Genomic DNA, 27579 nt, shown 5'->3' with positions numbered 1-27579 from the left:
GTCTCTAGCAAATTCATTTTATCAGCATAACCGCGCAACTGCAAAGTTTCATCTTTGTAGTGTGATTTTGCACTGTGAAAACAGGTTTTTTTTCTTTTTGTTTTTTTTTCCCCATATTTTTCCCATCCTCTGACTAGGGTTTACAGTGTTACTGTGCACATGTTTTCACAACTAACAGAACAAAGAATAAGGTTTGTATAATTTCAGAAATTCCTACAGTAAAATCTCTCTCAAATGCTTAACATTCAACATCAAATATTGAATCAATCATATCACATTCAACTGCTTCAGAAAGATGCTAATATTTGTATCTGTGTAATCTTGGATATAATATAATCTCTTTTTCCAGTAATGTTCAGAAACTCTCCCATTTAAACTTCTAAACGACTCGGAAGGAGTCTGCGATTTCCTTCAAATCTTTATAATGTCTCTTCCACTGCAAACCTGCAAAAATTCAAACCAAACAATTTGAGTTTGAAAATCATATGACCTCTTATTCCATTCAATTTTCAGATAATAATTGTAAGATAGTAAGAAGAAAGGTGAAGGATTATATTATTATATTATTACCGCTCGCGGTTACGCTGAACAAGTAGAGTCGATTCCCTGCGGCCGTCGCGGTGATCAGGACATGAGGAGGCTCCAACTCAAACTGGTAGTAAGTCCTTCCTGAGTGTTCCACTGTCTCTGCAGTTAGAACTTTGCCTTCCACATTTTCGCCGATAACTTCGGGGCCGAAAGCGTTGATCACCTTCTCCGGCGTCCCGATCATTTCGATTGTCACCTCCCCTTCGAGATCTACGCAATGAAATGTTAACAACACCGTGAATCTACCACCTGAACTTCAAGCTTTTGATTTTACTACCGAATCGTCCGTTCTTTTGATTTCAGAAAACTTCTTAGTAATTTCGTCAGATTATTTTCGTATCTAATGGTTTACGACAAAAGTATTGCTACATAAGATTGCAAAATATTCCGTCACAAAGGATACTTAAATCAAACATATTTTACGCTCAAAATTTTCATGAATATTTAAGATTGAAATATTGGGGAATGCTCATCAGGTATTGAAGTTCATCAAGATAATTCTTTGGTTCTGAAGTTTTAGTTTGTCAGAAGCTGATAAATTCAATAAGCACATACAAATCATTAACATGTTATATATTTTATCATCACCACCACGAAAATTTTCGGAAAACAAGCAGTATTAGGAATTTTGTACCTGCAAATCTAAGAACAGGAGCTACAATAACGAATAAGCGGCCTTCTTTCGAGCTCGCGAATCTCAAATCAATCTCCGTGCCACCGAGATCGGCAATCGATACAGGAACCTACGAAAGACCATCAAAAACCAACCAAATTTAGAATGATCTGCCGAGTTTCGGTCTCTCAGAATACAATGGATACATTATTGATCTGAAACATTTTCAGTTTTACGCAGCACAACGTGGAGTCGAATAATATTTGGAAAAAATTTTACCTCATCCCACCCTGGTGGAACTTTGAAGGTGTAAGGGATTATCGGACTCCACCCGACTCCGTGCCCGCCGGATTTGTCGTCCGGTCTACGGTATGTCCTCCAACCTGTCTGAACCAACATTTTCCATCAGAAAAGGATCATTAAACTGTTCTTGGAGAGAAAATTAGTCCATATATATATATATATATATATATATATATATATATATATATATATATATGAACATGCAGTGACCAAGTTTGAAGATTACTAAAACAACTTTTCTTAGAAATTAGGATGTTCCAAACTGCGGAATACATATATAGTATAAAAACGTCGTTCTCGCATAGCTTAAGCTTTTAAATTAATCAGTTACTTTACATGGTATCAGAGGAGAAGGTCCAGATCCTGAGTTCAAATCGTCAACCATGTTTCTCATCAGAAGTATGCCTTCACGAATTATATAAAAAAGAACTAGGTACAATAATTCGAATTATATAAAAAAGAACTAGGTACAATAATTCAACACACACCACAACAAACTGGCCTCTCCTTTTCCACCATTTTATTCTCTTTTGATGCAGCCAATTTAGTGCTAGAATTCATGGAGAAGTTACACCTAACAAATAATTCTACTTCTCTAATATTTCACCTCTTCTTAACTAACTAATCCCTGGTTGATTATTTCATTAAACAAATCAAAGGAAACTCATATAATTTATGAGGAAAAAAAACAACAACAACAACAACAGCAACAAAAGAGAAGAGAAAAATAACCTTTTTCATCAGGCTCAGATAAGCCAGGGATCCTCCCAGCCAAGAGCCCTTGCTTGACAGCAAGCCCAGTTCCAGGAACAACCCCCAGAACCAGCCCAGAAGCTAAGAAAAGCCCAGCAGCCAAAGCCTCCCTCCTCCTCCCAGAAAATGAAACCACCCCAGTGCTTGTTGTGCTTCCTTCCCCACCACCACCACCTTCTTCCACTGCTGCTTCTTGTGTGGAACATTCAGTACCCTTCTGAGCTGCTGCTGCTGCTGCTGCTCTGCAGAAGTAGCTCTTCCCAGAAGCCCTCAGAAGATGAAGATGGTGTGGGTCTGATCCTCCTCTCAGGGAGAAGAAGCAGGAGCTGGTGAAGAGGGTGCTCCCCATTTAATTAACCTCTTCTCCTCTAATCACTGCAGGAGATGAAATGGAGCTAGACAGAATTATAGCTTCTTTTGGTTGCTGAGGCTGATCATAAACAACTCTCTAGATCTCTTTCTCTCTCTCTCTCTCTCTTTACCTGAAGGTTTAGTTTGCTTTTTCATTAGTTTATATGTTGTATCTGCTGAGATTTTTAGGGCCACTAAAAATGGGTGGTGTAGATGATTGGAGTGGAAGGCTCTGGCACAATCATCCTTGGAGCAGGCTAGGGATGCCGATGTGTACGGATACCAGAAATTTTATCCGAATCCGAATCCGAACAGAACGAATTTATTCGATGCTAAACGGATATGATTTCGGATATGGATATCAAAAATAAAAATCCAACGGATATAGATTTTGACTGTACCCGACCCAAACCCGAACCCGAATTTATTTTACATTATAGATAATATGTATGTAAAAAATTTGATGTTGTATTTGATTTTTGTATTTTAAAAATTTAGATTTGATGTGATATATTTTGAAATATTGAAATGTGAAATAATTGTTTCGGGTTTGGATTTTCGGATTTGGATTCGGGTTTGGGTTTTTGATTTTTCGTCCGGTTGGGATTTGGATATGGATTTTTACAATCCGCCGGCTTCGGATTCAGGTTCGAATTTCAGTTTGGGAGTTGGGTTCAGATTTAAATTTTTTTAAATTCACACAGAATCCGACCAGTTGACATTCCTAGAGGCTAGAGCAGGCCATGTGCATGCTTTGGGTACCCCCCAAAGTGTATTTCATGGTATCTGGCCTGCATGGTTTCGCTTCTATTTTTTAATGCTTTAAAAATCAAATCAGTTAGTGAGACGAGGATGTTGTAGGATTAAAGATGCCTGGTTCAATCATAAATATTTAATTATTATTTATTTTTAATTTTATTATACAAAAAAATTATATAGATTATTATTCTAGTGTTATACTTAATTATAAAATACTGATTTCTATACAAAATTAAATAAATATAAGTTTTCAAGTTTTTCTTTTTATTAGATAATATGACTTTATTAAAAAAATTCGACCGATTTAATTAAAGCGGGACCTGTTTATTGGTTTGATGACTGAACCATCGATTCAAATGGTTCAAAGCTTTTTTTTTTTTTTTTTCACTTATCCTATTCAAAGGATTCAACCGAACCAGTTCATAGACTAGGTAACGCTCGAATTGGTCAGAGCGACCAGCACAACCCAATTTTTAAATCATTGCTATTTTTACAAAATTACGTGCATATATTACGAAATGCTTAACCTCTGTTATTAATATTATACTCTTTACACTTCTCACTCATTTTCTCTAGTCTCTATGTATTTATATTTTATTGCAATAGAAGTAAATGGCGCTACATGTTTGTTTCACAAAAAGTGGCATAATTTTTGGCTATAAATAATCACTTCCGTTGTTTGATTCACTGTAACTTCACTTCCGACCGAAACTCAAACTTCTCAAATAGTGTAATTGGCTTCGGTCCATCATAGACTCAAGTTAATTACGAAAAAAAAAAGCGAGAAAACAAAAAATATTAGTTCATCTCTCACAACTTCAGTTTCTATTTCTACAAAACAAACAGTAGAATTGAAAAACTTCACTTCCACAGCTATACAAACAAACAACAGAAGAAAAATAAGTAGTATTCCACTTAACTTCTCTCTCTCTCTTTTTTATGTACATGTTTACTGTGATAGAAGTAAACAGTCCTATCTACTTCTGGAAGTAGTATTTCAACTACACAAACACTTATATTCTGAAAAGGATCAAACTGCGATCTACCTCCGCTGGCACGTCAATACAAGGCTCTGAAAATTCCGGCAATGAAAATGCAATCATTTTAGCGCTTTCCAGATAGGTCTGGAACAATCGAGCATCCGCCGAATTCTTCTCCTTCTCCTTATCTGTCAATATTTCGCGGGATGTAACGCTTCCTCTTATTTTCTCTCCCTGATCGAAAACTTTGGCTACGTACTCCGGCATTGTGCGGTGCTTCGACACACATCGTCGTCGGAAGGTCCAGTCGCCAGTGAGCCAGTCGAAGCGGTAGAGAGAGAGGAAGCGGTGGCCGTACGAAGCGGCGAAGTCGATCGCCGAGAGGATGAATGAGCACTCTTCTTTGGACATGTAGTAGCAGAAACTGACCCTGGTCCATCCTGGTTTCAATCCAGTGTAGCCCTGTTTTAGGTTAAAGGAAAAAAAAAAAAAAAAGAAAAGAAAAAAGTAAAAACGTAAAGAACTTGCATGAACTATGTGTCGTTTTGAATCTATTACTTTGACCTTTCAATACTTAAATTTTACGATCCAGTCGGTCAACTTGTTTGATTTAAGTCGGTCAACAACACTTTGACATCAAAATTTAAATACGTCGTCTATTTTTACAAATTTATTTATTATACTTTATATAATTCTTTATATTCTTTAATAAATTTATAGTTGCGAAAATTATATAACGTATGTTAAATAAAACTGAAAAAATAGACGACGCATTCAAATTTTGATGTTAAAGTGTTCACTGGCTGATTTAAATTAAACAAATTGAAAGAGTGAATAATAAAATTAAAATTTTGAAAGGTTTAGTGACAAATTCAAAATGGCTTATAGTTCATATAAGTTCTGTATGTTTTTACCACCACAAAAAAAAAAAAATCATTTGTAGTTCATTAATTAGCTAGTGGGATTTAGAAAAGAAATTTTTGGAAAAGATCAGAGATTGATCTCAAAGTGAAGCAATTTATTGAACTCCATAAATAAATTTATTAAAATCTCATTAATAGTTTTTTTTGGTGTAGATATTTAAGAACTTTTTTGTTCTATAATCCAAAAGAAAAGTAATGTGGAGAGCCTCTGAAGAGAGACAGTCTAATGAATCGTCCATCACTACTTTAAGATTCGTTTATGTACCTGTTGAATAGCAGATCGAATGCGGAGGGAGAGTTCCCGATCCACCCCGAGAAGGTGGTGCCCGTACGGCCCTGCACAGGCGCACCCGCCGCGCGCCTGAATTCCGAAAAGATCGTTCAGCAACTTCGCCACAAATCTTCCGTGCAGCGGCTTCTTCTTATTCTCGTTCTCATCCGTATTCTCATCTCGGGGGAATACGAGGAAGGAGAATATGGGAAGGCGCATAACCTGAGTGTTACCTGTTGAATATAAAATATAAAAATATTGTTTTATATCCGTTTAAGTTTTTAGTGATTTAGAGGGATAATATTTAATATGCCTTATAAAACTTCAAAAATATCTATCACACTCTTGATTGACCGAAATGTCTTTATTGGTTACAACTATTTTATTTTTCAAATATATCTCTACTTTTGGGTTTACTAATAAAGTATGTGGTTTAAAATAATATTTTGAAAAATAAAGAGTAAATTTAAAACCTTTGAATAGTCGCAAAAGGTCATATGAGTTAAAGTCCATAGTTAAAAATAGAACAATTATAACTATACTCATTTTCTATAATTTTGTGCAATTGCAGCTAATAGAGGTTTTTTTTTTTTTTTTTTTTTTTTTTTTTTTTTTTTTTTTTTTTTGGTTTAATAGCCTAAAATATCCTTAAAAAAAAAAAAATCGAGTGATCCAAATTTTCGCCAATTTGCTGCTGCAGTTGTAATCGCAGCCAATTTTAATTTGAGTGTGGCTTTCAACTGCAGTAGCTATATCGAAATCACATATGAATTTAAACATTGTTTTTTGTTTCATATGTACGTAAGTAAAAAGGCCCTTTATTTATTTATTATTCAAAATTTGCAAATTTATTCTGAAATTATTAAAATACTCTTCTAAACTACAAGTAAATCTTAAAAATTTGAGAATATTTGATCGTTTTTGAAACTCAATAAAAATATTTTGATCAATAAGAAATATATTAGATACTTTTAATATTTTAAAAAATATATTAAATATTATTATGAAGTAAAAATATCTAAAAGTAATACCTCTCTACAACTAAATAGGTAGTAGTAACCAGAGTAATAATAAAAATAAGGGTTAATTTCATACAGTTCCATGTAAATGTAGTAAATTACAAATATATTTCTACATAGCTCAACTTTCATATATTGTCCTTTCAAAAATTCTGATATTTTTAAATATATTCCTTTAAAAAAATAGTTAATCATATGTAAAATACATAATCTTAATTAGTTAATGAGATGATGACCTTTTCACCCCTCTTCAATTAACAGTTGGGACCTTAGAAGGACATATTTGTGATGGTAAAAAGATCATTTCACTTGTAAAATAAAGAGTGCTTTAACAATAATAAATCAGAGAAATATATTTTAAAATACTAAAATTTTTATAAAAATAATATACAAAAGTTGAATTTTGAAAAAATATATTTATATCTGCATGAAATTAACTCTAAAAATAACATTTCCGAACAGCAAAATTTCAAAATTAATATTATTTACGACCAGCTTAAACTTTTAAAGTAATCGATGAATTATTTCACGTTACCCAAGATAATGATGTTAGGATTGGCGAGGAGGAATCGGAGCGCGGATTCAGCGTGGAGGCGCTCACGGCAGCCGATGACGTGGCAGCCCACGTAGGATTTGACCCAGAAGGCGAGCGCCACGCGGATCTTTTGGATTATGGGTGGGGTCCCACCATCTTCTCTCTCCTCGATGCTTTCATAGTACAACGTGTCCTATAATAATAATAATTAATAATTAATAGTTAAATTAGATAATAAAAATATATAATTATTTTATTTTTATTTTATGTTGCATATTTTTGTACGTAACAGTATTGTATAGAACAACACGCTAAATGTATTTAAGTGGAAAGTTCTGAAATATAATATTTTGAGATTTTATTTTGAGGAAATTAATTTGTCGAATCGATAGTTTACGTGCATATATATATATATATATATATATATATATATATATATATATATATATATATATATATATATATATATATATATATATATATATATATATACTTTGGTTATACGTATTAATTGCACTTTTGAGTTGCTTTTAGAAATTTACATGTGCATATATAGTTTTATATATTACAAATAATCGATAAATAAAGGAGTAGAGAGTTAATATATATTATTAATGGGATCTTGATCTAATGAGTTTAAATTTTTGAATTGAATATGTTTTATAATTAGATGTGTTATATGTGGATCAGAATTAATCGAGCACGAAATTTGGTGGGTGGAGCATACAATTTTATTTTATATTTTTTTAGAAGTAATTTTTTAGGGAATTTAGCTTTAAATAGCAAATTAGAGTACGTAGCCTCGTGGTTGTTGTTGTTGTTTACTTTAAATAGCATAATAATAATAATAATATATGTGAACCAAGATCAATTTTAAATAATTTAAGAGTACTTGAATTGTAGGTGGGATTAGTTGATGATATCAATAACAATAATTAAAAGCGTTTACATCAATGCGTTAATTAATTCGCATGCACTCGTGTACATTTATCAATTATCATTGTCCCCGTCATTTCCCGAAATATGAAAATATTTATAAGAATAAGGAAATTAAAGACCTTTTTGGACCTAAAAATGAATGAACAATGTGTAATTTATTATATAAACATTGAAAATGGTATGTGAGAATCACTTGTTAATTTTCGTGGTAGTTGGGACTAAAACATATAGTAATACATAACTAATTAATTAACTAGGCATGATTTATAAGGTCAAACTTAATGAAACAATGCTGGGGAAAAAGAACATTTGAATATATAATTAAGGAGGTTAATTGACTATGTGATAAACCCTAATTACTAATTAAGTATATGAATACATGTAGCTATTTACAATTAGCATGTAGCTGACGTATACTCTTATCTGACATATTAATTCTCTATCTACATAATTCATACATCATTTCCTTAGACTTATATATATATATATATATATATATATATAATTGAGCTAGAATATTTTTAGAAATATCACCCTTTTGGTGCTTCTAGGTTTCTAGCCTTTGTATCTACTCCTTGATTACTAATAGTTTTTGGATCAAACACTATTCCACCTACCACCACCTACCACCATCATCTCAATCTCACATCTCTCGATCCAATGACTAAAAACTCAAAAGCACCACCTTCATGTTGGTTTTGAGAGTATTCTAGCTCAACTATATATATATATATATATATATATATGAGTGTAGACTTGGGCTACTGTGGAGTAGCAAAATCCCATTGTTGTTACCAGTTTTTTAGCCTTTTGAATCAACTCTTTTCGAATATTTCACCACTTTGGATTAAATACTATAACCCGTGGAGACCACGCAACCCTAGGGGCGACCACATCACTCACCGACTAATATCATCCTGACCCTATAATTTTGATCTAAGGATTAAAACTGAATAGCATAAAAAACGTGCTTTTACTTATTAATAGGTATTCGGTCTATTCTATAATATATATGCTAAGAGTGCGGCTGGTATGCTTCTGTGCTCGTACTTTCCAAGGTTCATGTTGATGTTGAGGACTTTCCAGACGATGCGATCATCTCGTTAGACTTATCTAGCAGTATTTTAAGTATGTAGAATAATAAATTATTGCGACTTTTTTTATATCATTACTTATAATCGAATGACTCAAATTCAACGGCTAAAAACTAAAAATTTCACAAAATATTGTATAATATTGCATTTAAATCTTTAGATCAAAAATATTGATCTTGTTCTATATAACATAAGAATTTGCTATCAAGATTTCACGTGATTGAATATTTCTACACTGTTAAAACTTGCAAACAGCTCACTTACGCTATTAAAAAATTGTTGATGAGCTCTTTACGATCACTAGGCAAATGCATATCGAAAAAACAGCAAAATTTATTTTCTAGGTACTTCGAAATACTATCTAAATCAAATTCGACGGAGCGATCGTCTGGTTCGAAAGTACCACATCGTGAACACTGATTCTTGAAGACGGAAGCGTGGTCCGTTGCTTTAGAAGTCATACAGCTCACTTTATATATATATATATATTAATATATATATATATAATATATATATATATTATATATATATATATATATCATAATAACTATAATTAATTTGACCAATCTTGAGTGTGAAAACACGCCGTTAATTTATAGTGTCTCTCTTTCAGAAGTTCCTCTTATGGTCCTACACTAGAGGAAACAATGTTCACAATTCAAAAGAAAAAAAAAGCTTCACTCAGAAAAACATAATTGTAAAATTACACAAATATAAACATATAAATATATTTATTTATATATATATCCTTTAAATTAAATGACTATATTAGTATATTTACCTTTATTTATTTATAGAGATGTTGACTAATAAATCATTTTATCCTTTTATGAAAGACTCTGTAAAATATTTTAGCAACCATTTATATAAGTAAGTATAATTTGATCATTTCGTTTTCTCCATTAATATCGTAATTCTCTAAAAATATTTTTAAAATTTTAATAGAGCAAAATATAGATTTTTGAAAGTTAGAAAAAAAAAAATATTTACATGAATTTTCAAAATTTTGGAGATAGTGGTGCAGGAACATTGAATCATACCTAGCGGCGAAATCGAAGCAGGCGAAGGCGCCGTGCCGGTGGAGGATCCGCGCGACCGCGCGGGTGTCGGTGACGATCCCGGTGACGTTGCTGCACGCCGAGAACGACCCAATCATGGGCCGGCCGGCGCGCCCATGCCGCGCGAGCTCGCGCCGCAGCGCGCGGACGTCGAGCAGCCCCTCGCTGTCGACTCCGATCTCCACGACCTCCGCCGTGCTCTGCCGCCACGAGAGGAGGTTCGAGTGGTGCTCGTAGGGCCCGACGAACACGACCCACCGCTCCTCGTCCCTTAGGGCCTGGACCATCCTGCCGCGCACCGTTGACGGGACAGCGATGCCCATCACCTCCTGCAAGCGCTTGACGGCCGCGGACGCGCCCGCGCCACAAAAGAGGAGAGCGTCCTCGGGCCCCACGCCCATGCAGCGCTTCACGTATGCCGCCGCCTCGCGCACCATCCGCGTGATCTCGCTCCCGACAAAACTATCCTCGGTGTGCGTGTTCCCTCCATGCATATACACGTACATATATATTGATCACTTTTAGTTACAATAATATATTTTTTTTTGTAATAAATAAATATATATTACAAAATTTACGATCGAATTACAGCTACATCAAACCAAACAGAATGTAAATAATTCCGAAACAAGAAAGAATTTCAAATTTTCAAAATTGGTTTATATATATTAATTGATCCTTGGAGGAGTGTGTACCATAGATGGGGAGAACATGTTGGATGATGTAGTTCTCAATGTAGTGCAAGCACCTTCCGGACGCCGTCTGATCGGCGTAGACGAGGCGGCGGCGACCCGCGAACGGGGTCTTGAACTCAACGTCCGACCCGACGAGCTCCGACCGGAGCCACGCGATCCGCTCCTCGCCCTCGCAAAGGTTCCTCTGCGACGACGAGGACGAGGACTCCACGCGGAGGCCACGGAGGAGCTCGGAGTTTGCGACGTGCGCGTAATCTTCGCGATCTTTCGAGTTCTCTTCGCCGCAGTGGTGATGGTCATGAACCAAATCCATGGATGCATGGAAGGGAGGGCAAGATCTTATGTTGAAGAAGAGCTAAAGAGTGTTATTCTTGTATATATATATTTGGTGCTTGTATATCTGTGTACGTGTAGTTGTTGTTCTCATAAACATAGGGATATATCTATATACAACATTTATCCTTACATATTAAAGTATATGATATATACTAGTTCGAATTGGTTGTTGTACTCTTCACGTAAACACTTTAGTTCAAAGTCATAAATTAATTAGTCTCATTTTAAACAATTATTATTCTCAAAAAGTACGTAATATATATTTTAGGTGTAGATTTTTGTTAATAAGATAAAATTAAATTAAATGAAGCTAGAAGTATATCGTGAAATTCAAACTCAGAATTTCCAATTTTATGAAATAATGTAAAATGGCCGTTATATCTAAAAGTTTGAGCCTCTTGATAATAAATTTTTTATATTTTAGACTCAATATAAGTTAAGTGTAATATATGTGTAAGAGTTTAATTATGAACTAAAATTTTGAAATTGAAACTGTATCACATGGAAATAGTAGGAAGGACCATTCATACAATTTTCCCAAAAGTGTATGTGAGGTGATTGAATTAATAAAATTTGAACTTAAGGACCCTTAGGTGAGTTTAGGAGGGAAATATATAATAGAGCTACTGTGCTATCGAAAACACAGAAAACATAATGCTTCCGACTTTTTGACTCTTCGATTAACCCTTTTGATCATTTCTAATCTTTCTATTAATATTATTACCCGATATGGACCACTCAACTCTAGGGATTAGTCAATTCTAGAGGGTAGCGCAATCATACCAACACTACAATTTTTGATCTAAGGACCAAAAAATTGGAAGCATGCACCAGATATCGGAAATATAAAAAATATGGTGCTTCCGACTTTTGATTCTTGGATCAAAAATTGTACTGTTGGGATGATTGTGCTACCCCCTAGAATTGACTAGTCGCTAGAGTTGAGTGGTCTTTATCGGGTAATAATATTAATAGAAATGTTAGAAATGATCAAAGGGATTAATCTAAGAGCCAAAAAGTCGAAAACATCATATCCTTAATTTGTGCTTCCGATAGTATAGTAGCTCCTATATATATATATACTACTATCAATAACACTGAGAGTATATTGTTTTCAATGGTGAGACATTTGAATCGACGATATGCTTTATTAACATGATCTACATTAAACCGACCGTCCCTAGAGCAAGTGGCAAAGGGCTTGGTGGTTGGCACCCGAGACCCAAGTTCGAATCCTAGTTGATTCACATTTATAGCTAAGTTTATTTCTAAATGAAATAAACGAAGCGGGTAACGTGCTACCTATTTCTCAAAAAAAAAAAAAAAAAACATGATCTACATTAATAGAAGTATCTGGAAACCAATTTTTATGATTTTTCAACATCATTTACTTTTAAAACGAATATTCTCAAAATAAATAGCTAAAAATAAAAATCTCATAAAAATAATGATAAAGAATTTAAATTTTATATCAAAAGTACTAATCTTATTCTAAATATTGAAAAAAAATTTCTATCAAAATTTTATTAAATTTGAATTCTTCTACACTATTAAGCTTAATTACAAATGCGTTGCATGGTCATTCAAATTGTTAGTTTGGGACCTTTTAATCATTAGTTATATATAAATATATATATAAAATTTGGTTTCTAAATAATTCCAATGGCACCGACCGTTCCTAGCGCAAGTGGCAAAAGAGTTTGGTGGTTGATATCCGAGACCCAAGTTTGAAACCTAGTTGATTCACATTTCTAGCTAAGTTTATTTTCTAAATAAAATAAACGAAATGGATAGCATGCATGCTACCTTTCTCTCAAAAAAAAAAAAAATTTCAATGGCGTAAATCATGTTTAATAGAGTCGATCATCAATTTGAATACTTCATCATTGAAAACAACTTAGTAGTATAGGAACTTCCGTGTTACTGATATATAGTAACAACACAAACTCTCTCTCTCTCTCTCTCTCTCTCTCTCTCTATATATATATATATATATATATATATGAGAATTATAGCCTTGGGTGGAAATAGTGGTCGAATAAGCCTAATCAATTGCAGGTCAAATGCTATTTCTAAAGGGAAAAGCACACCAATTTGACATTCTCCAAGTTTGTGTTTTAATATACTTAGATAAATAGACCTTCTAACAACTCTGTTTTCTCCTTAATTTGTTATCATTGTAAATTAAATTCAATTAGTAGTTTGCAACAAGCACGAATCCAGTGCAATTATATATATGAGAATAAGATGAAACTGTTTCGAGAAAACTTGATTGCACCAAATGAGATTTGGACAAAATCGAATTGTGAGAAGTCAAGTTACTTAACATCAGTATTTTTACACTTTGGTATTCGACACTTTCAAATAATATATAAGATTATCAATCACTATCAGCAGTATTTGAGGAGACCATGTAAGGCACCTAAAGCATTTACGCTGTTAATGGCAAATTTTGTGCCACATTTGCTAACATGAGATAGAGAAACTTGTAAGAAGTGTTAATTGAATATAACTCTTTGTAAACATATCAAATAGCAAATATATTCTTACAAAGTTTAACTTTATTTTTCTCCTTGCAAAAGTCCATCCTTTGATTTGTTATCATTAGAATACTATTTATTTTTTAACAGCAGATAAATGAATTGACATTTTTGTGATCCTTACAAAAATATCCCTTCAAAAGAATTATGCAGAAATGTTCCCTGAAAAAAAATATNTATATCATAATAACTATATTTAATTTGACCAATTTGAGTGTGAAAACACTCCTCTTAATTTATAGTGTCTCTCTTTCAGAAGTTTCCTTCTTATATGCGTACTAGAAAACGAGATTTCAACAATTAAAAAAAAAAAAGCATCACTCAGAAAACATAATTGTAAAATTACACAAATATAAACATATAAATATATTTATTTATATATATATATCCTTTAAATTAAATGACTATATTAGTATATTTACCTTTATTTATTTATAGAGATGTTGACTAATAAATCATTTTATCCTTTTATGAAAGACTCTGTAAAATATTTTAGCAACCATTTATATAAGTAAGTATAATTTGATCATTTCGTTCTCTCCATTAATATCGTAATTCTCTAAAAATATTTTTAAAATTTTAGTAGAGCAAAATATAGATTTTTGAATGTTAGAAAAAAAAAATGATATTTACATGAATTTTCACAATTTTGGAGATAGTGGTGCAGGAACATTGAATCATACCTAGCGGCGAAATCGAAGCAGGCGAAGGCGCCGTGCCGGTGGAGGATCCGCGCGACCGCGCGGGTGTCGGTGACGATCCCGGTGACGTTGCTGCACGCCGAGAACGACCCGATCATGGGCCGGCCGGCGCGCCCGTGCCGCGCGAGCTCGCGCCGCAGCGCGCTGACGTCGAGCAGCCCCTCGCCGTCGACTCCAATCTCCACGACCTCCGCCGTGCTCTGCCGCCACGAGAGGAGGTTCGAGTGGTGCTCGTAGGGCCCGACGAACACGACCCACCGCTCCTCGTCCCTTAGGGCCTGGACCATCCTGCTGCGCACCGTTGACGGGACAGCAATGCCCATCACCTCCTGCAAGCGCTTGACGGCCGCGGACGCGCCCGCGCCGCAGAAGACGAGAGCGTCCTCGGGCCCCGCGCCCATGCAGCGCTTCACGTACGCCGCCGCCTCGTGCACCATCCGCGTGATCTTGCTCCCGACAAAACTATCCTCGGTGTGCGTGTTCCCTCCATGCGTATACACGTACATATATATTGATCAGTTTTAGTTACAATAATATTTTTTTTTGTAATAAATAAATATATATTACAAAATTTACGATCGAATTACAGCTACATCAAACCAAACAGAATGTAAATAATTCCGAAACAAGAAAGAATTTCAAATTTTTCAAAATTGGTTTATATATATTGATCCTTGGAGGAGTGTGTACCATAGATGGGGAGAACATGTTGGATGATGTAGTTCTCGATGTAGTGCAAGCACCTCCCGGACGCCGTCTGATCGGCGTAGACGAGGCGGCGGCAACCCGCAAACGGGGTCTCGAACTCGACGTCCGACCCGACGAGCTGCGACCGGAGCCACGCGATCCGCTCCTCGCCCTTGCGAAGGCTCCTCTGCGACGACGACGACGACGAGGACTCCACGCGGAGGCAACGGAGGAGGTCGGAGTTCGCGACGTGCGCGTAATCTTCGCGATCTTTCGAGTTCTCTTCGCCGCAGTGGTGATGGTCATGAACCAAATCCATGGATGCATGAAAGGCAGGGCAAGATCTTATGTTGAAGAAGAGCTAAAGAGTGTTATTCTTGTATATATATATTTGGTGCTTGTATATATGTGTGTAGTTGTTGTTCTCATAAACATAGGGATCATATATCTATATACAACATTTATCCTTACATATTAAAGTATATGATATAAACTAGTTCGAATTGGTTGTTGTACTTTTCACACGTAAACACTTTAGTTCTAAAAGTCATAAATTAATCAGTCTCATTTTAAAAATTTATTATTTTCAAAAAGTAATATATATTTTAGGTGTAGATTTTTGTTAATAAGATAAAATTAAATTAAATGAAACTAGAAGTATGGAGAAATTCAAACTCAGAATCTCCAATTTTATGAAATAATGTAAAACAACCTTTATATCTAAAAGTTTGAGCCTCTTGATAATAAATTTTTATATTTTAGACTCAATATAAGTTAAGTGTAATATATATGTAAGAGTTTAATTATGAACTAAAATTTTGAAACTGAAACTGTATCACATGGAAATAGTGTAAGGAAATAGTAGGAAGGACCATTCATATATACAATTTTCCCAAAAATGTATCTAAGGTGATTCAATTAATAAAATTTGAACTTAAGGATCCTTAGGTGAGTTTAGGGAGGGAAATGTATGGTGGAGTTACTATGGTATCAGAAGCACAGAGGACTTGATGTTTTCAACTTTTTTGGCCCTTATATTAACCCCTTTAATCATTTCTAATCTTTCGATTAATATTATTATCCTATAGGGATCACTGAACCCGAGGGACCACTCAATTCTAAGGAGTATCACAATCATTTCACCAGTATAATTTTTTATCCAAAGACCAAAAAGTTAAGCACCCGAGATATAAGAACCATAAAGGATCTGGCTTCCGATTTTTTAATTCTTGAATTAAGAATTTTACGGTTGGGATGATTGCGGTATCCCCTAGAATTAAGTGGTCCTCAGGATTAAGTGGTCATTATTCGGTAATAATATTAATCGAAATGTTAGAAATGATCAAAGGGGTTAATTTAAGAGTCAAAAAGTCGGAAGCATCAGATGCTTCCGATAGCATAGTAGCTCTACTATGTATAGAGTCCGGCTGGGATATTATCAATAGCACCAGGGGCTTGGTGCTATCGAGTTTTCCACCGTTAGATTTAACTCCTTGATTATTTTTATCCGTTAAATTATACTATTCAACCAACCACCCACTCAACCCTAAGGGGCCCACATCATCCTAACCGCACATTTCTTAATCCAAGGGCTAAAAAATTAATAGCACTAATAGCTTTCTGCTATTGATAATATTCCAGACTATTTCATATATATATATATATATATATATATATATATATNAGATAAATTTTTTTGATCATTTCTAACTATTGGTTAAATATTATAACACAATATAGACCATTCAATCCTACGGGGACCATTTAAGCCTAAGGAACTAATATCATTTTAACCCTACAATTTTTCATCCAAGGATTAAAAACTTGATAGCAAAAGAGGCCAAATACTATTAATAGTATTCCACCCCAACACACACACTCTCTCTCTCTCTCTCTCTCTCTCTCTCTCTCTCTCTCTTTATACACACACACTACTACTACTATCAGTAACATGAAGGGTATACTGTTTTCGATGATGGGATATTTGAATCGATGATATGTTTTGTTAACATGATCTACACTAATAGAAGTATCTGAAAATTAATTTTTATGATTTTTTAATGTCATTTACTTTTAAAACAAATATTCTGAAAATAAATAGCTGAAAATAAAAATATCATAAAAAATAATGATAAAAAATTTAAATTTTAGATCAGAGCTACTAATCTTATTCTAAATAATGAAAAAAAATTTTCTATCAAAATTTACATTGAATCTTCAAGTTATCAAGCTTAAACAAATCTACTGTCATTCAAAAATCGTTGGGACTTTTAATCAGTAGCAAATAATAACATATATATAATAATATTACTATAATATATGATATAATTATAATATATATAATAATATAAAGAAAATATCTGGAATACTATTAAAATTAAAACCTCCTTTGCCTATCAAGTTTAACCCCTTGATAAAATATTAGGTGCATATGATAATTACGGTTAGAGTGAGTGGTCCCCTAATGGTGAATAGTCCCCCACTGAATATAGTATTAACCAAAATGTAAAAAAATGAAAGAAGTTGATCCAAACTAAAAAACTGAGCAACATAGGTAGGTCTACAATAGCCACAGTCCAACTATAATATATATATTATATATAACTATATAATATATAATATATATAATATAAAAATATATAATTTAGTTTCTAAATACCTTCAATGGCGAAATCATGTTAACAAAGCGGACGTCAATTGGAATATTTACACGAAACAACTATAGCACAGAAACCCCATTATAAGTGTAATCCTGAACCTCTCTCCTCCTCGTCGTCTCTCTCTCTCTCTCTCTCTCTCTATATATATATATATATATATATATATATATATATGTGAGAATTATAGCCTTGGGTGGAAATAGTGGTCGACTAAGCCTAATCAATTGCAGGTCAAATGCTATTTCTAAAGGGAAAAGCACACCAATTTGACATTCTCCAAGTTTGTGTTTTAATATACTTAGATGAATAGACCTTCTAACAACTCTGTTTTCTCCTTAATTTGTTATCATTGTAAATTAAATTCAATTAGTAGTTTGCAACAAGCACGAATCCAGTGCAATTATATGAGAATACGATGAAACTGTTTCGAGAAAACTTGATTGCACCAAATGAGATTTGGACAAAATCGAATTGTGAGAAGTCAAGTTACTTAACATCAGTATTTCTACACTTTGGTATTCGACACTTTCAGATAATATATAAGATTATCAATCACTATCAGCAGTATTTAAGGAGACCTTGTAAGGCACCTAAAGCATTTACGCTGTTAATCGCAAATTTTGTGCCACATTTGCTAACATGAGATAGAGAAACTTGTAAGAAGTGTTATTTGAATATAACTCTTTGTAAACATATCAAATAGCAAATATATTCTTACAAAGTTTAACTTTATTTTTCTCCTTGCAAAAGTCCATCCTTTGATTTGTTATCATTAGAATACTATTTATTTTTTAACAGCAGATAAATGAATTGACATTTTTGTGATCCTTACAAAAATATCCCTTCAAAAGAATTATGCGGAAATGTTCCCTGAAAAAAATATTTTATCCAATAATATAAGAGGGTAAAAAGGTCAATTTAACTCATTTACTATTCAGGTTAAATATTTTAGTTACGGTTAACTATATTTTTCTAATGGATTCTAACAGTAAAGGTATATTTGAAAATGTTAGGACTTTTATAGGAATAAAAATAAAAAGTCGAATTTTGTAAGAATATATCTGCAATTCGATATGTTTAAAAAGAGTTGTATGCAATTAATCCTCGAAAGAAAGAGAGATGCCAAAAATTCAAAGCCTCTTTATTAGCAGCCATTAATTAATAGGAGTACATGCTCATGGTTTTGGGGGTAAGAGTGTTCTAGTGCCTAAATTTATTTCTGTTGCTAAAGATACATAATAACTTGTTAGTACATTTAGCTGGAGAGGGTGATGCGACCAATTTAGCGTTTGAGTTTCTGAAAAAAAGTGACATAAACAAGCTAAGTCGAAAATTTTATTAAATTCGGTAATTTTTACAATTGGTGCAAGATATCTTTAAACGATTATAATTTTTCGCTTGAGTATCTTATTTCAGGGCACAATCCCAATTCGAAAAATACTTTTCAAGATCTACGCGTCAAATAGCCAATGCCATTTTGGCCGATGTTTGGAATCCAAATTCAATTATTTCGGCCTCCGTTTTGTATCTTTAGGTTATTTTCAAAAAGGTATGTACTTTTTTCTATTTTGAGTCACGTTATTTGATTATTTCTAATCTGATTAGATTTAGAAATATACTTCATCTAGTAGAATTTAGGTATCGCCTCTAAATACAGATCTGACATTTTAGCTAATGTAATCAGAGTTTTGAGAGTTAATTAATAATATTTTTGTCTTTGTCAAAAGATTAGTTTTTCGTGTATCCCTCTTTTTTCTATCCTTGTACTTCTCCCCTTTTAATGCGGTTTAGACCTCCATCAAAAGAGGACCACAAATTTTAAACCCGATACGCTACTGAGTGACTCAAATCAAACAAATTGAAAGATTGGTTAGTAAATCAGAATATTTTTGTCCATAGTTTAAGAAAATTCTGTACATTTTCATCATATTGATTTAACTCTTTGAACTCAATTACACGCTAATTAATTAATCAAAGTTTTAGTTTTGATTTTGTAACAATTCTAGATTACAAAACTAGTACTAGTACTCTGCAGATTAACCAACTATATATTCCTTTTGTTAGATGCAATAATGTGAACTAATGAGGACATATATAGCATGTATCATGCATATTAAAATTTGCCTTAATAAGTGTACTTATGAAATCCTTGATTGTTGCATAATTTGTCAAACCCTAACTACTTCTTAACCATGGTGGTTTTGACCAGGAACATCAATAGCAAAGTGTAGCACGAAAACAAAAACCCTAGATAACAAAATCGCAATCCAAATCGAACTTCATTCATTGATTACCAACAAAAGAAACATCGCGAAAGCACAAATTTAGTGTTTACTTGTGAGCTAATTACAAACAAAGGACCACATTTTTCTTTTTCTTTTTACATACATAAGAGATGAGTTAAGAAGCACAAAAGAGTGACTGCTACTGAGTTCAACTGATACCAAAAACACTTGGCCATTTTATTGAAAGCATCAGAAAAGGGCCTCTTTTGAGTCGATACATGCGCAAATGCTGATCACTTCGACTGTTTTAATCCGCCATGCGGATGATGCATCGAAGGCCTTCCCCGGTGAGCATGTACTCGAACGCCTTGTTGATCTCCGAGAACGACACGGTGTGCGTGATGAACTTCTCCAGTTCAAGCTCCTGCGCCATTCAACGCACCGTTTAGTCGATATTTCCACAATCACTTCCACTGAAGTTCTCCAGAACCAAACTTAGGACTACTTTGTAAACTCTTTAGTAGTGTTCATTTGGTTTACAATTTGGTTCTGGTTTTCCAAAATCTGCAACGGTTTTGTCGATAGAATATTTCTCAACAGAACAAAAATAAAGTTACTGAAACAAGAATAGGTAAAAACGTACAAAACTTACATAAACTTAAATCCAATCTTTCAATTTGTTTGATTTGAGTCAATCAATATCGTTTATCTTTACAGGATTAGTTAATATACTTCATGTAATTCACGCGGCAACTATAAATTCATTAAAATAAGTAATTAGCTTAAACTGTGAGGTCAAACAAATTGAATGCCGATTTACCTTATTCATGTACTTCTCTACAACTGAAGGGAGATCGGAGCGCGGTTTGTAGTTGCCAAAGAAGGTGCCCTTCAGTGTTTTCTCATTGAGGAAGTTCACAGGGGGGGTCTTAAATACCGCGTCTTTGTGCGGCACCCCGACTAAAACTGCTACACCCCAGCCCTGACAAAGAGAAATGAAAGTAATAATGATAACAAGAACACTGGTTGATATTTCAGCATAAATTCGCGCCTGAATCAATAGAATTTTAGCGATTTAGTGTTCGTACATCGTGCACGCATTCGAATGCTGATATCATGGCATTTATATTGCCGGTGCACTCCACGCTGCGATCGACTCCGCCGTTTGTCATCTCAGCAAGAACCTGGCATAACATATTAGAGTCATAAACATGAAATATCATGCATCATTTTGGTATGTTTCAGTAGAAACAAACCTCTTGAACTGGTTTGTTGTATTCGCTAGGATTCACGAAATCGGTGACGCCGAACTTCTTAGCTGCAAAATGAATGAAACAGAATGTAACCTCGCTAAATCGGAATTTTATGAGGTTGGTTTTTATGTTTTTTTTTTTTTTTTTTTTTTTTTTTTTTTTTTTTTTTTTTTTTTTTTACCTTCTTCGAATCGCCTTGAGTTCAAATCGACGCCGATAATCCTCGATGCACCTGCAAGCCTCGCTCCCTCGGCAGCCTAAAAGCATGTTTTGCAATTACTAATTGGTAATCGAAATCACTTCGTTAATTGAATCAATCTTGCTTTTTAAGAACTATAAGTTTAAGCACGGGTAACGCCGAAAGAGACTCACCGAAAGACCCACAGCTCCCAAACCGAAAATCGCCACCGTCGAACCCTTTCGTGGTTTGGCAACATTAAGAGTCGCACCGAGACCTAAAGAAACATCAAAGTGATTTAGTTGAATAACAAAAAGTTTTGAGCACAATACATTGAAGGGATTTTCTGTTCAAGTTCTGATACGTTCAAATTTGTTTCTGCCGTTTGATTCACTATTAGTTTTTCTGGCACAACCACAGTGTTAGTCCTTACCATGTTAAGTATCAAGTTACGAAACACATCCTTACCTGTTGAAATGCCGCAGCTCAGAACGCAGACTTTATCGAGCGGTGCCAGAGGATTGATCTGGGCCACGCATCCGACATGGACGACAGTGTACTCGCTGAACGTGGAGGTCCCGACGAAGTGATATATCGGCTTTCCGTTGATCGAAAACCTCGTCTTGCCATCGCTGATCATCACTCCCCTGTCGGTGTTGATCCGCAGAAGGTCGCACATGTTGCTCTCCTCGGACCTGCAGTGAGCGCATTCCTTGCACTCGCCGGTGAACACAGGGAGGACGTGGTCTCCCGGTGCTAGATCGGTCACGCCCTCGCCTACACTCTCTACAACGCTGAGAAGACGCCGAACAAAAAGAAAAAAAGAAGAAAAAGAAGAAAGATTTTACACAGTAGATAACTAGAATTATGCATTAAGATTATATCAAACTAAACATTACAAACAATTAAACATGATGTGTCGAATTCGATGGCATACCCTCCGGCTTCATGGCCGAAAATCCGAGGAAAAACAGGAGTCTGCCCCTGCAAGATTGTGGTAATTTCTGACATGTCAGTCATTGAGCTGATTCAGAAGAACATAAAAATTGTGCGCATTTTCAGCGAAATGGTTTCACTGCTGCACAAGAAAAACAGAACTAGTTATGGACTTTCGCAATATGAATATATATATATACCTTAGCTTCCCAGAAGTAGACATCGGTGTGGCAAAGGGAAGTGTAGAGGATCTTCAGCCGAACCTCCATCGCCTGAGGAGGCGCCACCTCGACTTCCTCGATCACCAACGGCTTCCCCGCCTCCCACGCAACCGCAGCTGTATCGACGAAGCAGATATTACATGCATTGACATTTAATCCGCAAAAAGCAAAGGAAAAATGAATACTCCATGTTACAAGATCAGTATATCAGCTCCTCTCATTCGAATAATCGCATGAACATCGCGCGATCTCTATAGCGCGTTTTGAAATGAGTATCTGAACATTAAAACTTTTGATCTCAAATGTTTACTCTTTTGAAGTAATTTACATGCATTGACATTTAATCCGCAAAAAGCAAAGGAAAAATGAATCCTCCATGTTACAAGATCAGTATATCAGCTTCTCTCATTCGGATAATCGCATAGCACGTTTTGAAATCAGTATCTGAACATTAAAACTTGTGACTTAACTCTTTTAGAGTAATTTTGGTTCAGTAACTTTCCATCAGGTGCTGTATCAAATACAAGCACCAGTAAATCCTAATCAAATCATTGGATAGCGAAATCAAAACTTTTGAAGTTCAGATACCTATTTCAAAATGGATTCTAGTCACTTATTAGGGGGTGTTTGGTTCTTCGGAAATTATCTCAGAAAATAGTTTTCGGGCTGAAAAAAGAAGTATTTTGCATCCGTTTGCTTCCTAAGAAAAAGTAGTTTTCTTAGAAAAAAATTTTCTTTCCATATTTTATGGAATGATAGAGTTTTTGGTTTTCGGAATTTTTATCTGCAAAAGAAAAACTATGGAAAAGGTGTTTTTCAGGGAAAAAAAATATATAGTTTTCCACGATTTTCTGAGAAACCAAACATCTTAGTGTCTCCGCATTTATTTAAGTCCCGTCGGACCACTAGTCTCATTTAATTTTCTATCATTTATTTCAAATTCATATTTTGAGTTTATCAAAAAATTTCTAGTCCAGACGCGAGAAAAAATGTTGAATATAAATATTAAAAACACAGTTCTCTGACAACTTAACCTTGTGAAGATCAACGATTGTTTTCTATAATCTAATATTCATTACATTATTCACAACCCATAGCATTCAATAAGAACAATATGGAAGGCACTGAGAAATGCTATACTTCTTTAATACTAAAGATCCAAAAAAAAAAAGAAAAAATTATACCCTACTTTTGAATGTACAGATAACATTTAAAAAGAAAAAACTTCAAATACCATCTCGGTGGTTTCATACGCTCTCACTTTAGTACACTGTAGCTTAAAATGTATCAATTTAGTGACATGTTGTTTCATTTTTATCTTTTTATTATCGATTCTACTAATTTTAAGAAAAACTTCAAATACCATCTCGGTGGTTTCATACGCTCTCACTTTAGTAATCTGTGGTTTAAAATGTATCAATTTAGTGACATGTTGTTTTATTTTTATATTTTTATTATCGATTCTACTAATTTTTTTCATTAAATCAGTGACAAAGTTAAGACTAAAGGGTATTAAAGTGAATATTTGATAAATCTGAGATATCTGAAATTTTTTGTATATAATTTAACAAAATATTAATACAAAAGCTAACAAAAAAAAATAAAAATAAAAATAAAATCACAGGACACTTGATACACTTTAAAAACCCAAAATAACCAACCATTGCCATAAAAAAAGAAAAGAAACATATGGAAAAGTTACTTTACTCTCTAAACAATTAAGAAGAGGAAAAATCCACATAGAACTTTTTTTAACAAATCTAATGATCTTAACAAATCTAATTGAGGAAATGGGGGATATGATTGAATCATGAGGGATTACTAACCTCTGCATTTTATCACTTTCCCAGCTGTGCTTGCCATCTTCTCTCCTCCTCTCTTCAATGTTTCTCTCAAACCAAATCACTTCTCCTTAAAAGTGCTTTTCCAAGTTGTGGAATGTCAAGTGATTGACACATCAATTTATACACCCCAAAAGAGAGAGAGAGAGAGAGAGAGAGAGAGAGAGAGAGTCTTTGTTTTGGTCAACTTTTTTTTTTCTTTATTCCCATACTGCGGCTCTTTTTGAAACCAGGGTTGTGTTAAGTTTATTCCCTGTTTCCATTTTTTGTATTGGTTGTGGGGTAAGATTAGTTATAGTCAGGCTTTGTTTGAGATTACGGCGAGGTTGTGTTACGTGCGATGATAAAAAAGTACGATAGAAAAATATATTGTTTATTTCCGTACGTAATATTGTATTCCGTATATTGTGATGAATCAGTTATAATATATTTTCTACGGTCTAATCGGAGAATGCAGAAGTATATCCCTATATATTTTTTTCCTAACTCCATTTTATCTAACAGCGTCAAATAGATCTCAATACCAAACTAAGCCTAAATATTCAATTTGAAACAGCTTTTCCCAGAAGCCAAAACCAGGAATCAATGGCCACCTGGTTTGTATAGCATGCTGGATTTGAATTCCCATTGGTAGAACCACTTATATATATTTTGAATCCCCATGGGCCATGGGTTGAACCATATAAAAAGTGTATTAAGGGCTAATAATAATGATCTAGAAGATTATTTATTATTATTATTACTATTAATATGATAATGAGCTGTTACCTTGTCCTACATGGATTAAAATGAATAAAAGTAAAAGTATCTAAAACTTAAAGTAAAAAAATTCTTATTTAGAGTCTTTGAATCTACTGCATAGTTGGGACAAAAAAAAAAAAAAAAAAAAAAAGGAAAACTTCAAATACCCCCGTGGTTTCGCACTTTCTCACTCTAATACTCTGTGGCTTAAAGTGTATCAAGCTAGTACCATGTGGTTTCGTACTTTCTAACTTTAGTACCCTCTGGTTTAAAGTGTACAAGTTAGTACCCTGTGATTTCGCATTTTCTCAATTTAGTACCCTGTGGTTTAATATTTCGTTAAATTATATACAAAAAAACTTCAGATACCCTACCTAAGTGTATCGAATATTCATTTTAGTACTCTTGAGTTTTAACTTTATCACTAATTTAACGAAAAAAATACCCCAAAAATAGATAATAAAAATAAAAAAATAAAACCACAGAGTACTAACTTGATACACTTTAAACCACAGGGCACTAAAGTGAGAAAGTGTGAAATCACAGAGTATTAACTTGATACACTTTAAACCACAAGGTACTAAAGTTAGAAACTAGGAAACCACAGGGGGTATTTGAAGTTTTTCCCAAAAAAAAACTTTAGTGGGAAGCTCACTACCAATGATGCCTCGTTAAGAAGTCTCAATTCGCTCGTCACAGGTCATTTTTATGTCTATTCAAAAATTATAATCCTTTTCTCTAAAGTTTAAAATTATTTTTTAAGTTTTTTCTATTAAAAAAAAAAAATCAACAAGCTATTAGATTGAGACAAAACTAACACTTAACAACATTAAAAAGTGTAGAGTGCATACGTAAGTATACGGACTAGGTTACTAATTCCATTATTAATTAGTTGCAAGTCTCTTATGATTACTATATAAAATTATTTAGTACAAAACAACTTAGGAATAGGATAAAAAAAAAAAATAAAACCATGCATCAATGTAACATAATTTAATGGTCTAATTGTGTCAACTCTTAATTGGAGTGTTCACCTGCTCCATATTATTATTTATTTCTCCAAAGTTTAGAATGTAGAAATGTAGCATTTTTATTTTTTTTATTAACTGGGCCCAAATTAAGCCCATTGAAGAATTTTCGACTGGGTCGGACCTTCACAATAATGGGTTGGCATCGAAAAGGTTCGAGCCGAGTCTCTTAGGGCTCATTTGGTACTGAGTCCGATCTAACGAGAATACAAAAACTAAAGTTGGGACGAAAAACATATAGGAATATACTTTTATGTTTTTCGATGAAAATATATATTCATTAGGATATACGGAACGTGATATTACGTATCGAAACAAATATAATATTTTCTTATTATACTATTTCACTGTACGTAACAGAATCTCTCAGCAATCTCAAACATGTCCCAATATAGAACCGGTCGGTTCGGACAATCGGATCAATTGGCCGGCCCAATAAACGACAAGAATTGGGTTCTCTTTGCCACCATTGGGGCCGAATGTGGCCCGGCCCGAGTAATAAATAATTTTTATGTAAAGCATATTGAGTCATATGAAATGTAAAATAATTTATTTGATTACCAAAATCTTAATATGTTTAGAGCACAAATTTGGACACTTATTAGATTGTGATGACCCAGGCAGATTCAAACAGATTAATTTTTATTCTATTTTTTTATCCTCACTTATCGTTTTATTCAGGACGAATCAGAAAGGGAGTGAATTTTTTAGCGGATCAGGGTGGACTGAAAAAAAAGAAGGGTCTCCCATCTTCCGCTCTATTTTATTGATAGATCGGGACAGGTTCAGAGCTGGTTATATTTTTATTATATTTTTTGTTCTCACTTACCGTCCCATTCGTAATGAATCGGGGTGGGAGCTCGAGTAGCAAAATTTAGCTCTGTGGGCAAAAAATGCGAGATAAAAACAACTCTATGCTATTTTAAAAAAAATAATAACATGAAAAGGAAAACAAGAAATAAGTTTACATCACTATAAAGCCAAAAAATTATGAGGGAGAAACAACTTAATTAACTTAATTATCCCATTCGAACATAAAGTATACATACATTCTAAAAGAATCGATACAAACAATTAAACAAGCAACAAAATTAAACACGTCCAAACCTTAATTAATTAACAACACTTGATTCATTTTTTGAACACACGACTAATTAATTTAAATTTGCACCATTTCAACGAAACTTTTAGGTAAAAATGCATGGAGACCCTCTCAATTATAGGCCGGCCACTTTGAAATAGCCTCTCCAACTTTTAATTATTTAATTTGTTGTTAATTAAGTTTATTATGGTAAATTTCGTAACATTAATTATCCGGTTTTTGTTGATAAAATTGCTAGCTGATTCCTAA

At 33.9% G+C, this 27579-nt stretch overlaps 3 protein-coding genes across 3 annotated transcripts; all 3 read right to left on the bottom strand.

Moving 5' to 3' along the window:
- On the bottom strand, window positions 169-2779 carry LOC109726288 (psbP domain-containing protein 4, chloroplastic). Its single transcript, XM_020255801.1, has 5 exons — window positions 2237-2779; window positions 1481-1584; window positions 1223-1331; window positions 571-798; window positions 169-444 (listed from the first exon to the last, which is right to left on the bottom strand). The coding sequence occupies exons 1-5, from the start codon at window positions 2604-2606 to the stop codon at window positions 380-382; spliced, it is 876 nt and encodes a 291-aa protein (XP_020111390.1). The 5' UTR covers window positions 2607-2779; the 3' UTR covers window positions 169-379.
- Window positions 4153-15587, bottom strand: LOC109726351. The gene is made up of 8 exons (XM_020255887.1): window positions 15149-15587; window positions 14441-14942; window positions 10882-11219; window positions 10169-10670; window positions 8154-8163; window positions 7096-7288; window positions 5536-5774; window positions 4153-4809 (listed from the first exon to the last, which is right to left on the bottom strand). Exons 1-8 carry the CDS (start codon window positions 15462-15464, stop codon window positions 4381-4383), a joined length of 2529 nt encoding a protein of 842 aa, XP_020111476.1. The 5' UTR covers window positions 15465-15587; the 3' UTR covers window positions 4153-4380.
- On the bottom strand, window positions 20247-24603 carry LOC109726181 (alcohol dehydrogenase 3). Its single transcript, XM_020255639.1, has 10 exons — window positions 24445-24603; window positions 22598-22734; window positions 22399-22445; window positions 21930-22255; window positions 21656-21738; window positions 21465-21540; window positions 21287-21348; window positions 21119-21214; window positions 20851-21012; window positions 20247-20454 (listed from the first exon to the last, which is right to left on the bottom strand). Exons 1-10 carry the CDS (start codon window positions 24479-24481, stop codon window positions 20338-20340), a joined length of 1143 nt encoding a protein of 380 aa, XP_020111228.1. The 5' UTR covers window positions 24482-24603; the 3' UTR covers window positions 20247-20337.

The sequence above is a fragment of the Ananas comosus genome, linkage group 21, assembly GCF_001540865.1.
Source record: "Ananas comosus cultivar F153 linkage group 21, ASM154086v1, whole genome shotgun sequence".
Classification (NCBI taxonomy): domain Eukaryota; kingdom Viridiplantae; phylum Streptophyta; class Magnoliopsida; order Poales; family Bromeliaceae; genus Ananas; species Ananas comosus.
Note: the sequence above shows the minus strand (reverse complement) of the source record. Positions and strands in the feature narration are given on the sequence as shown.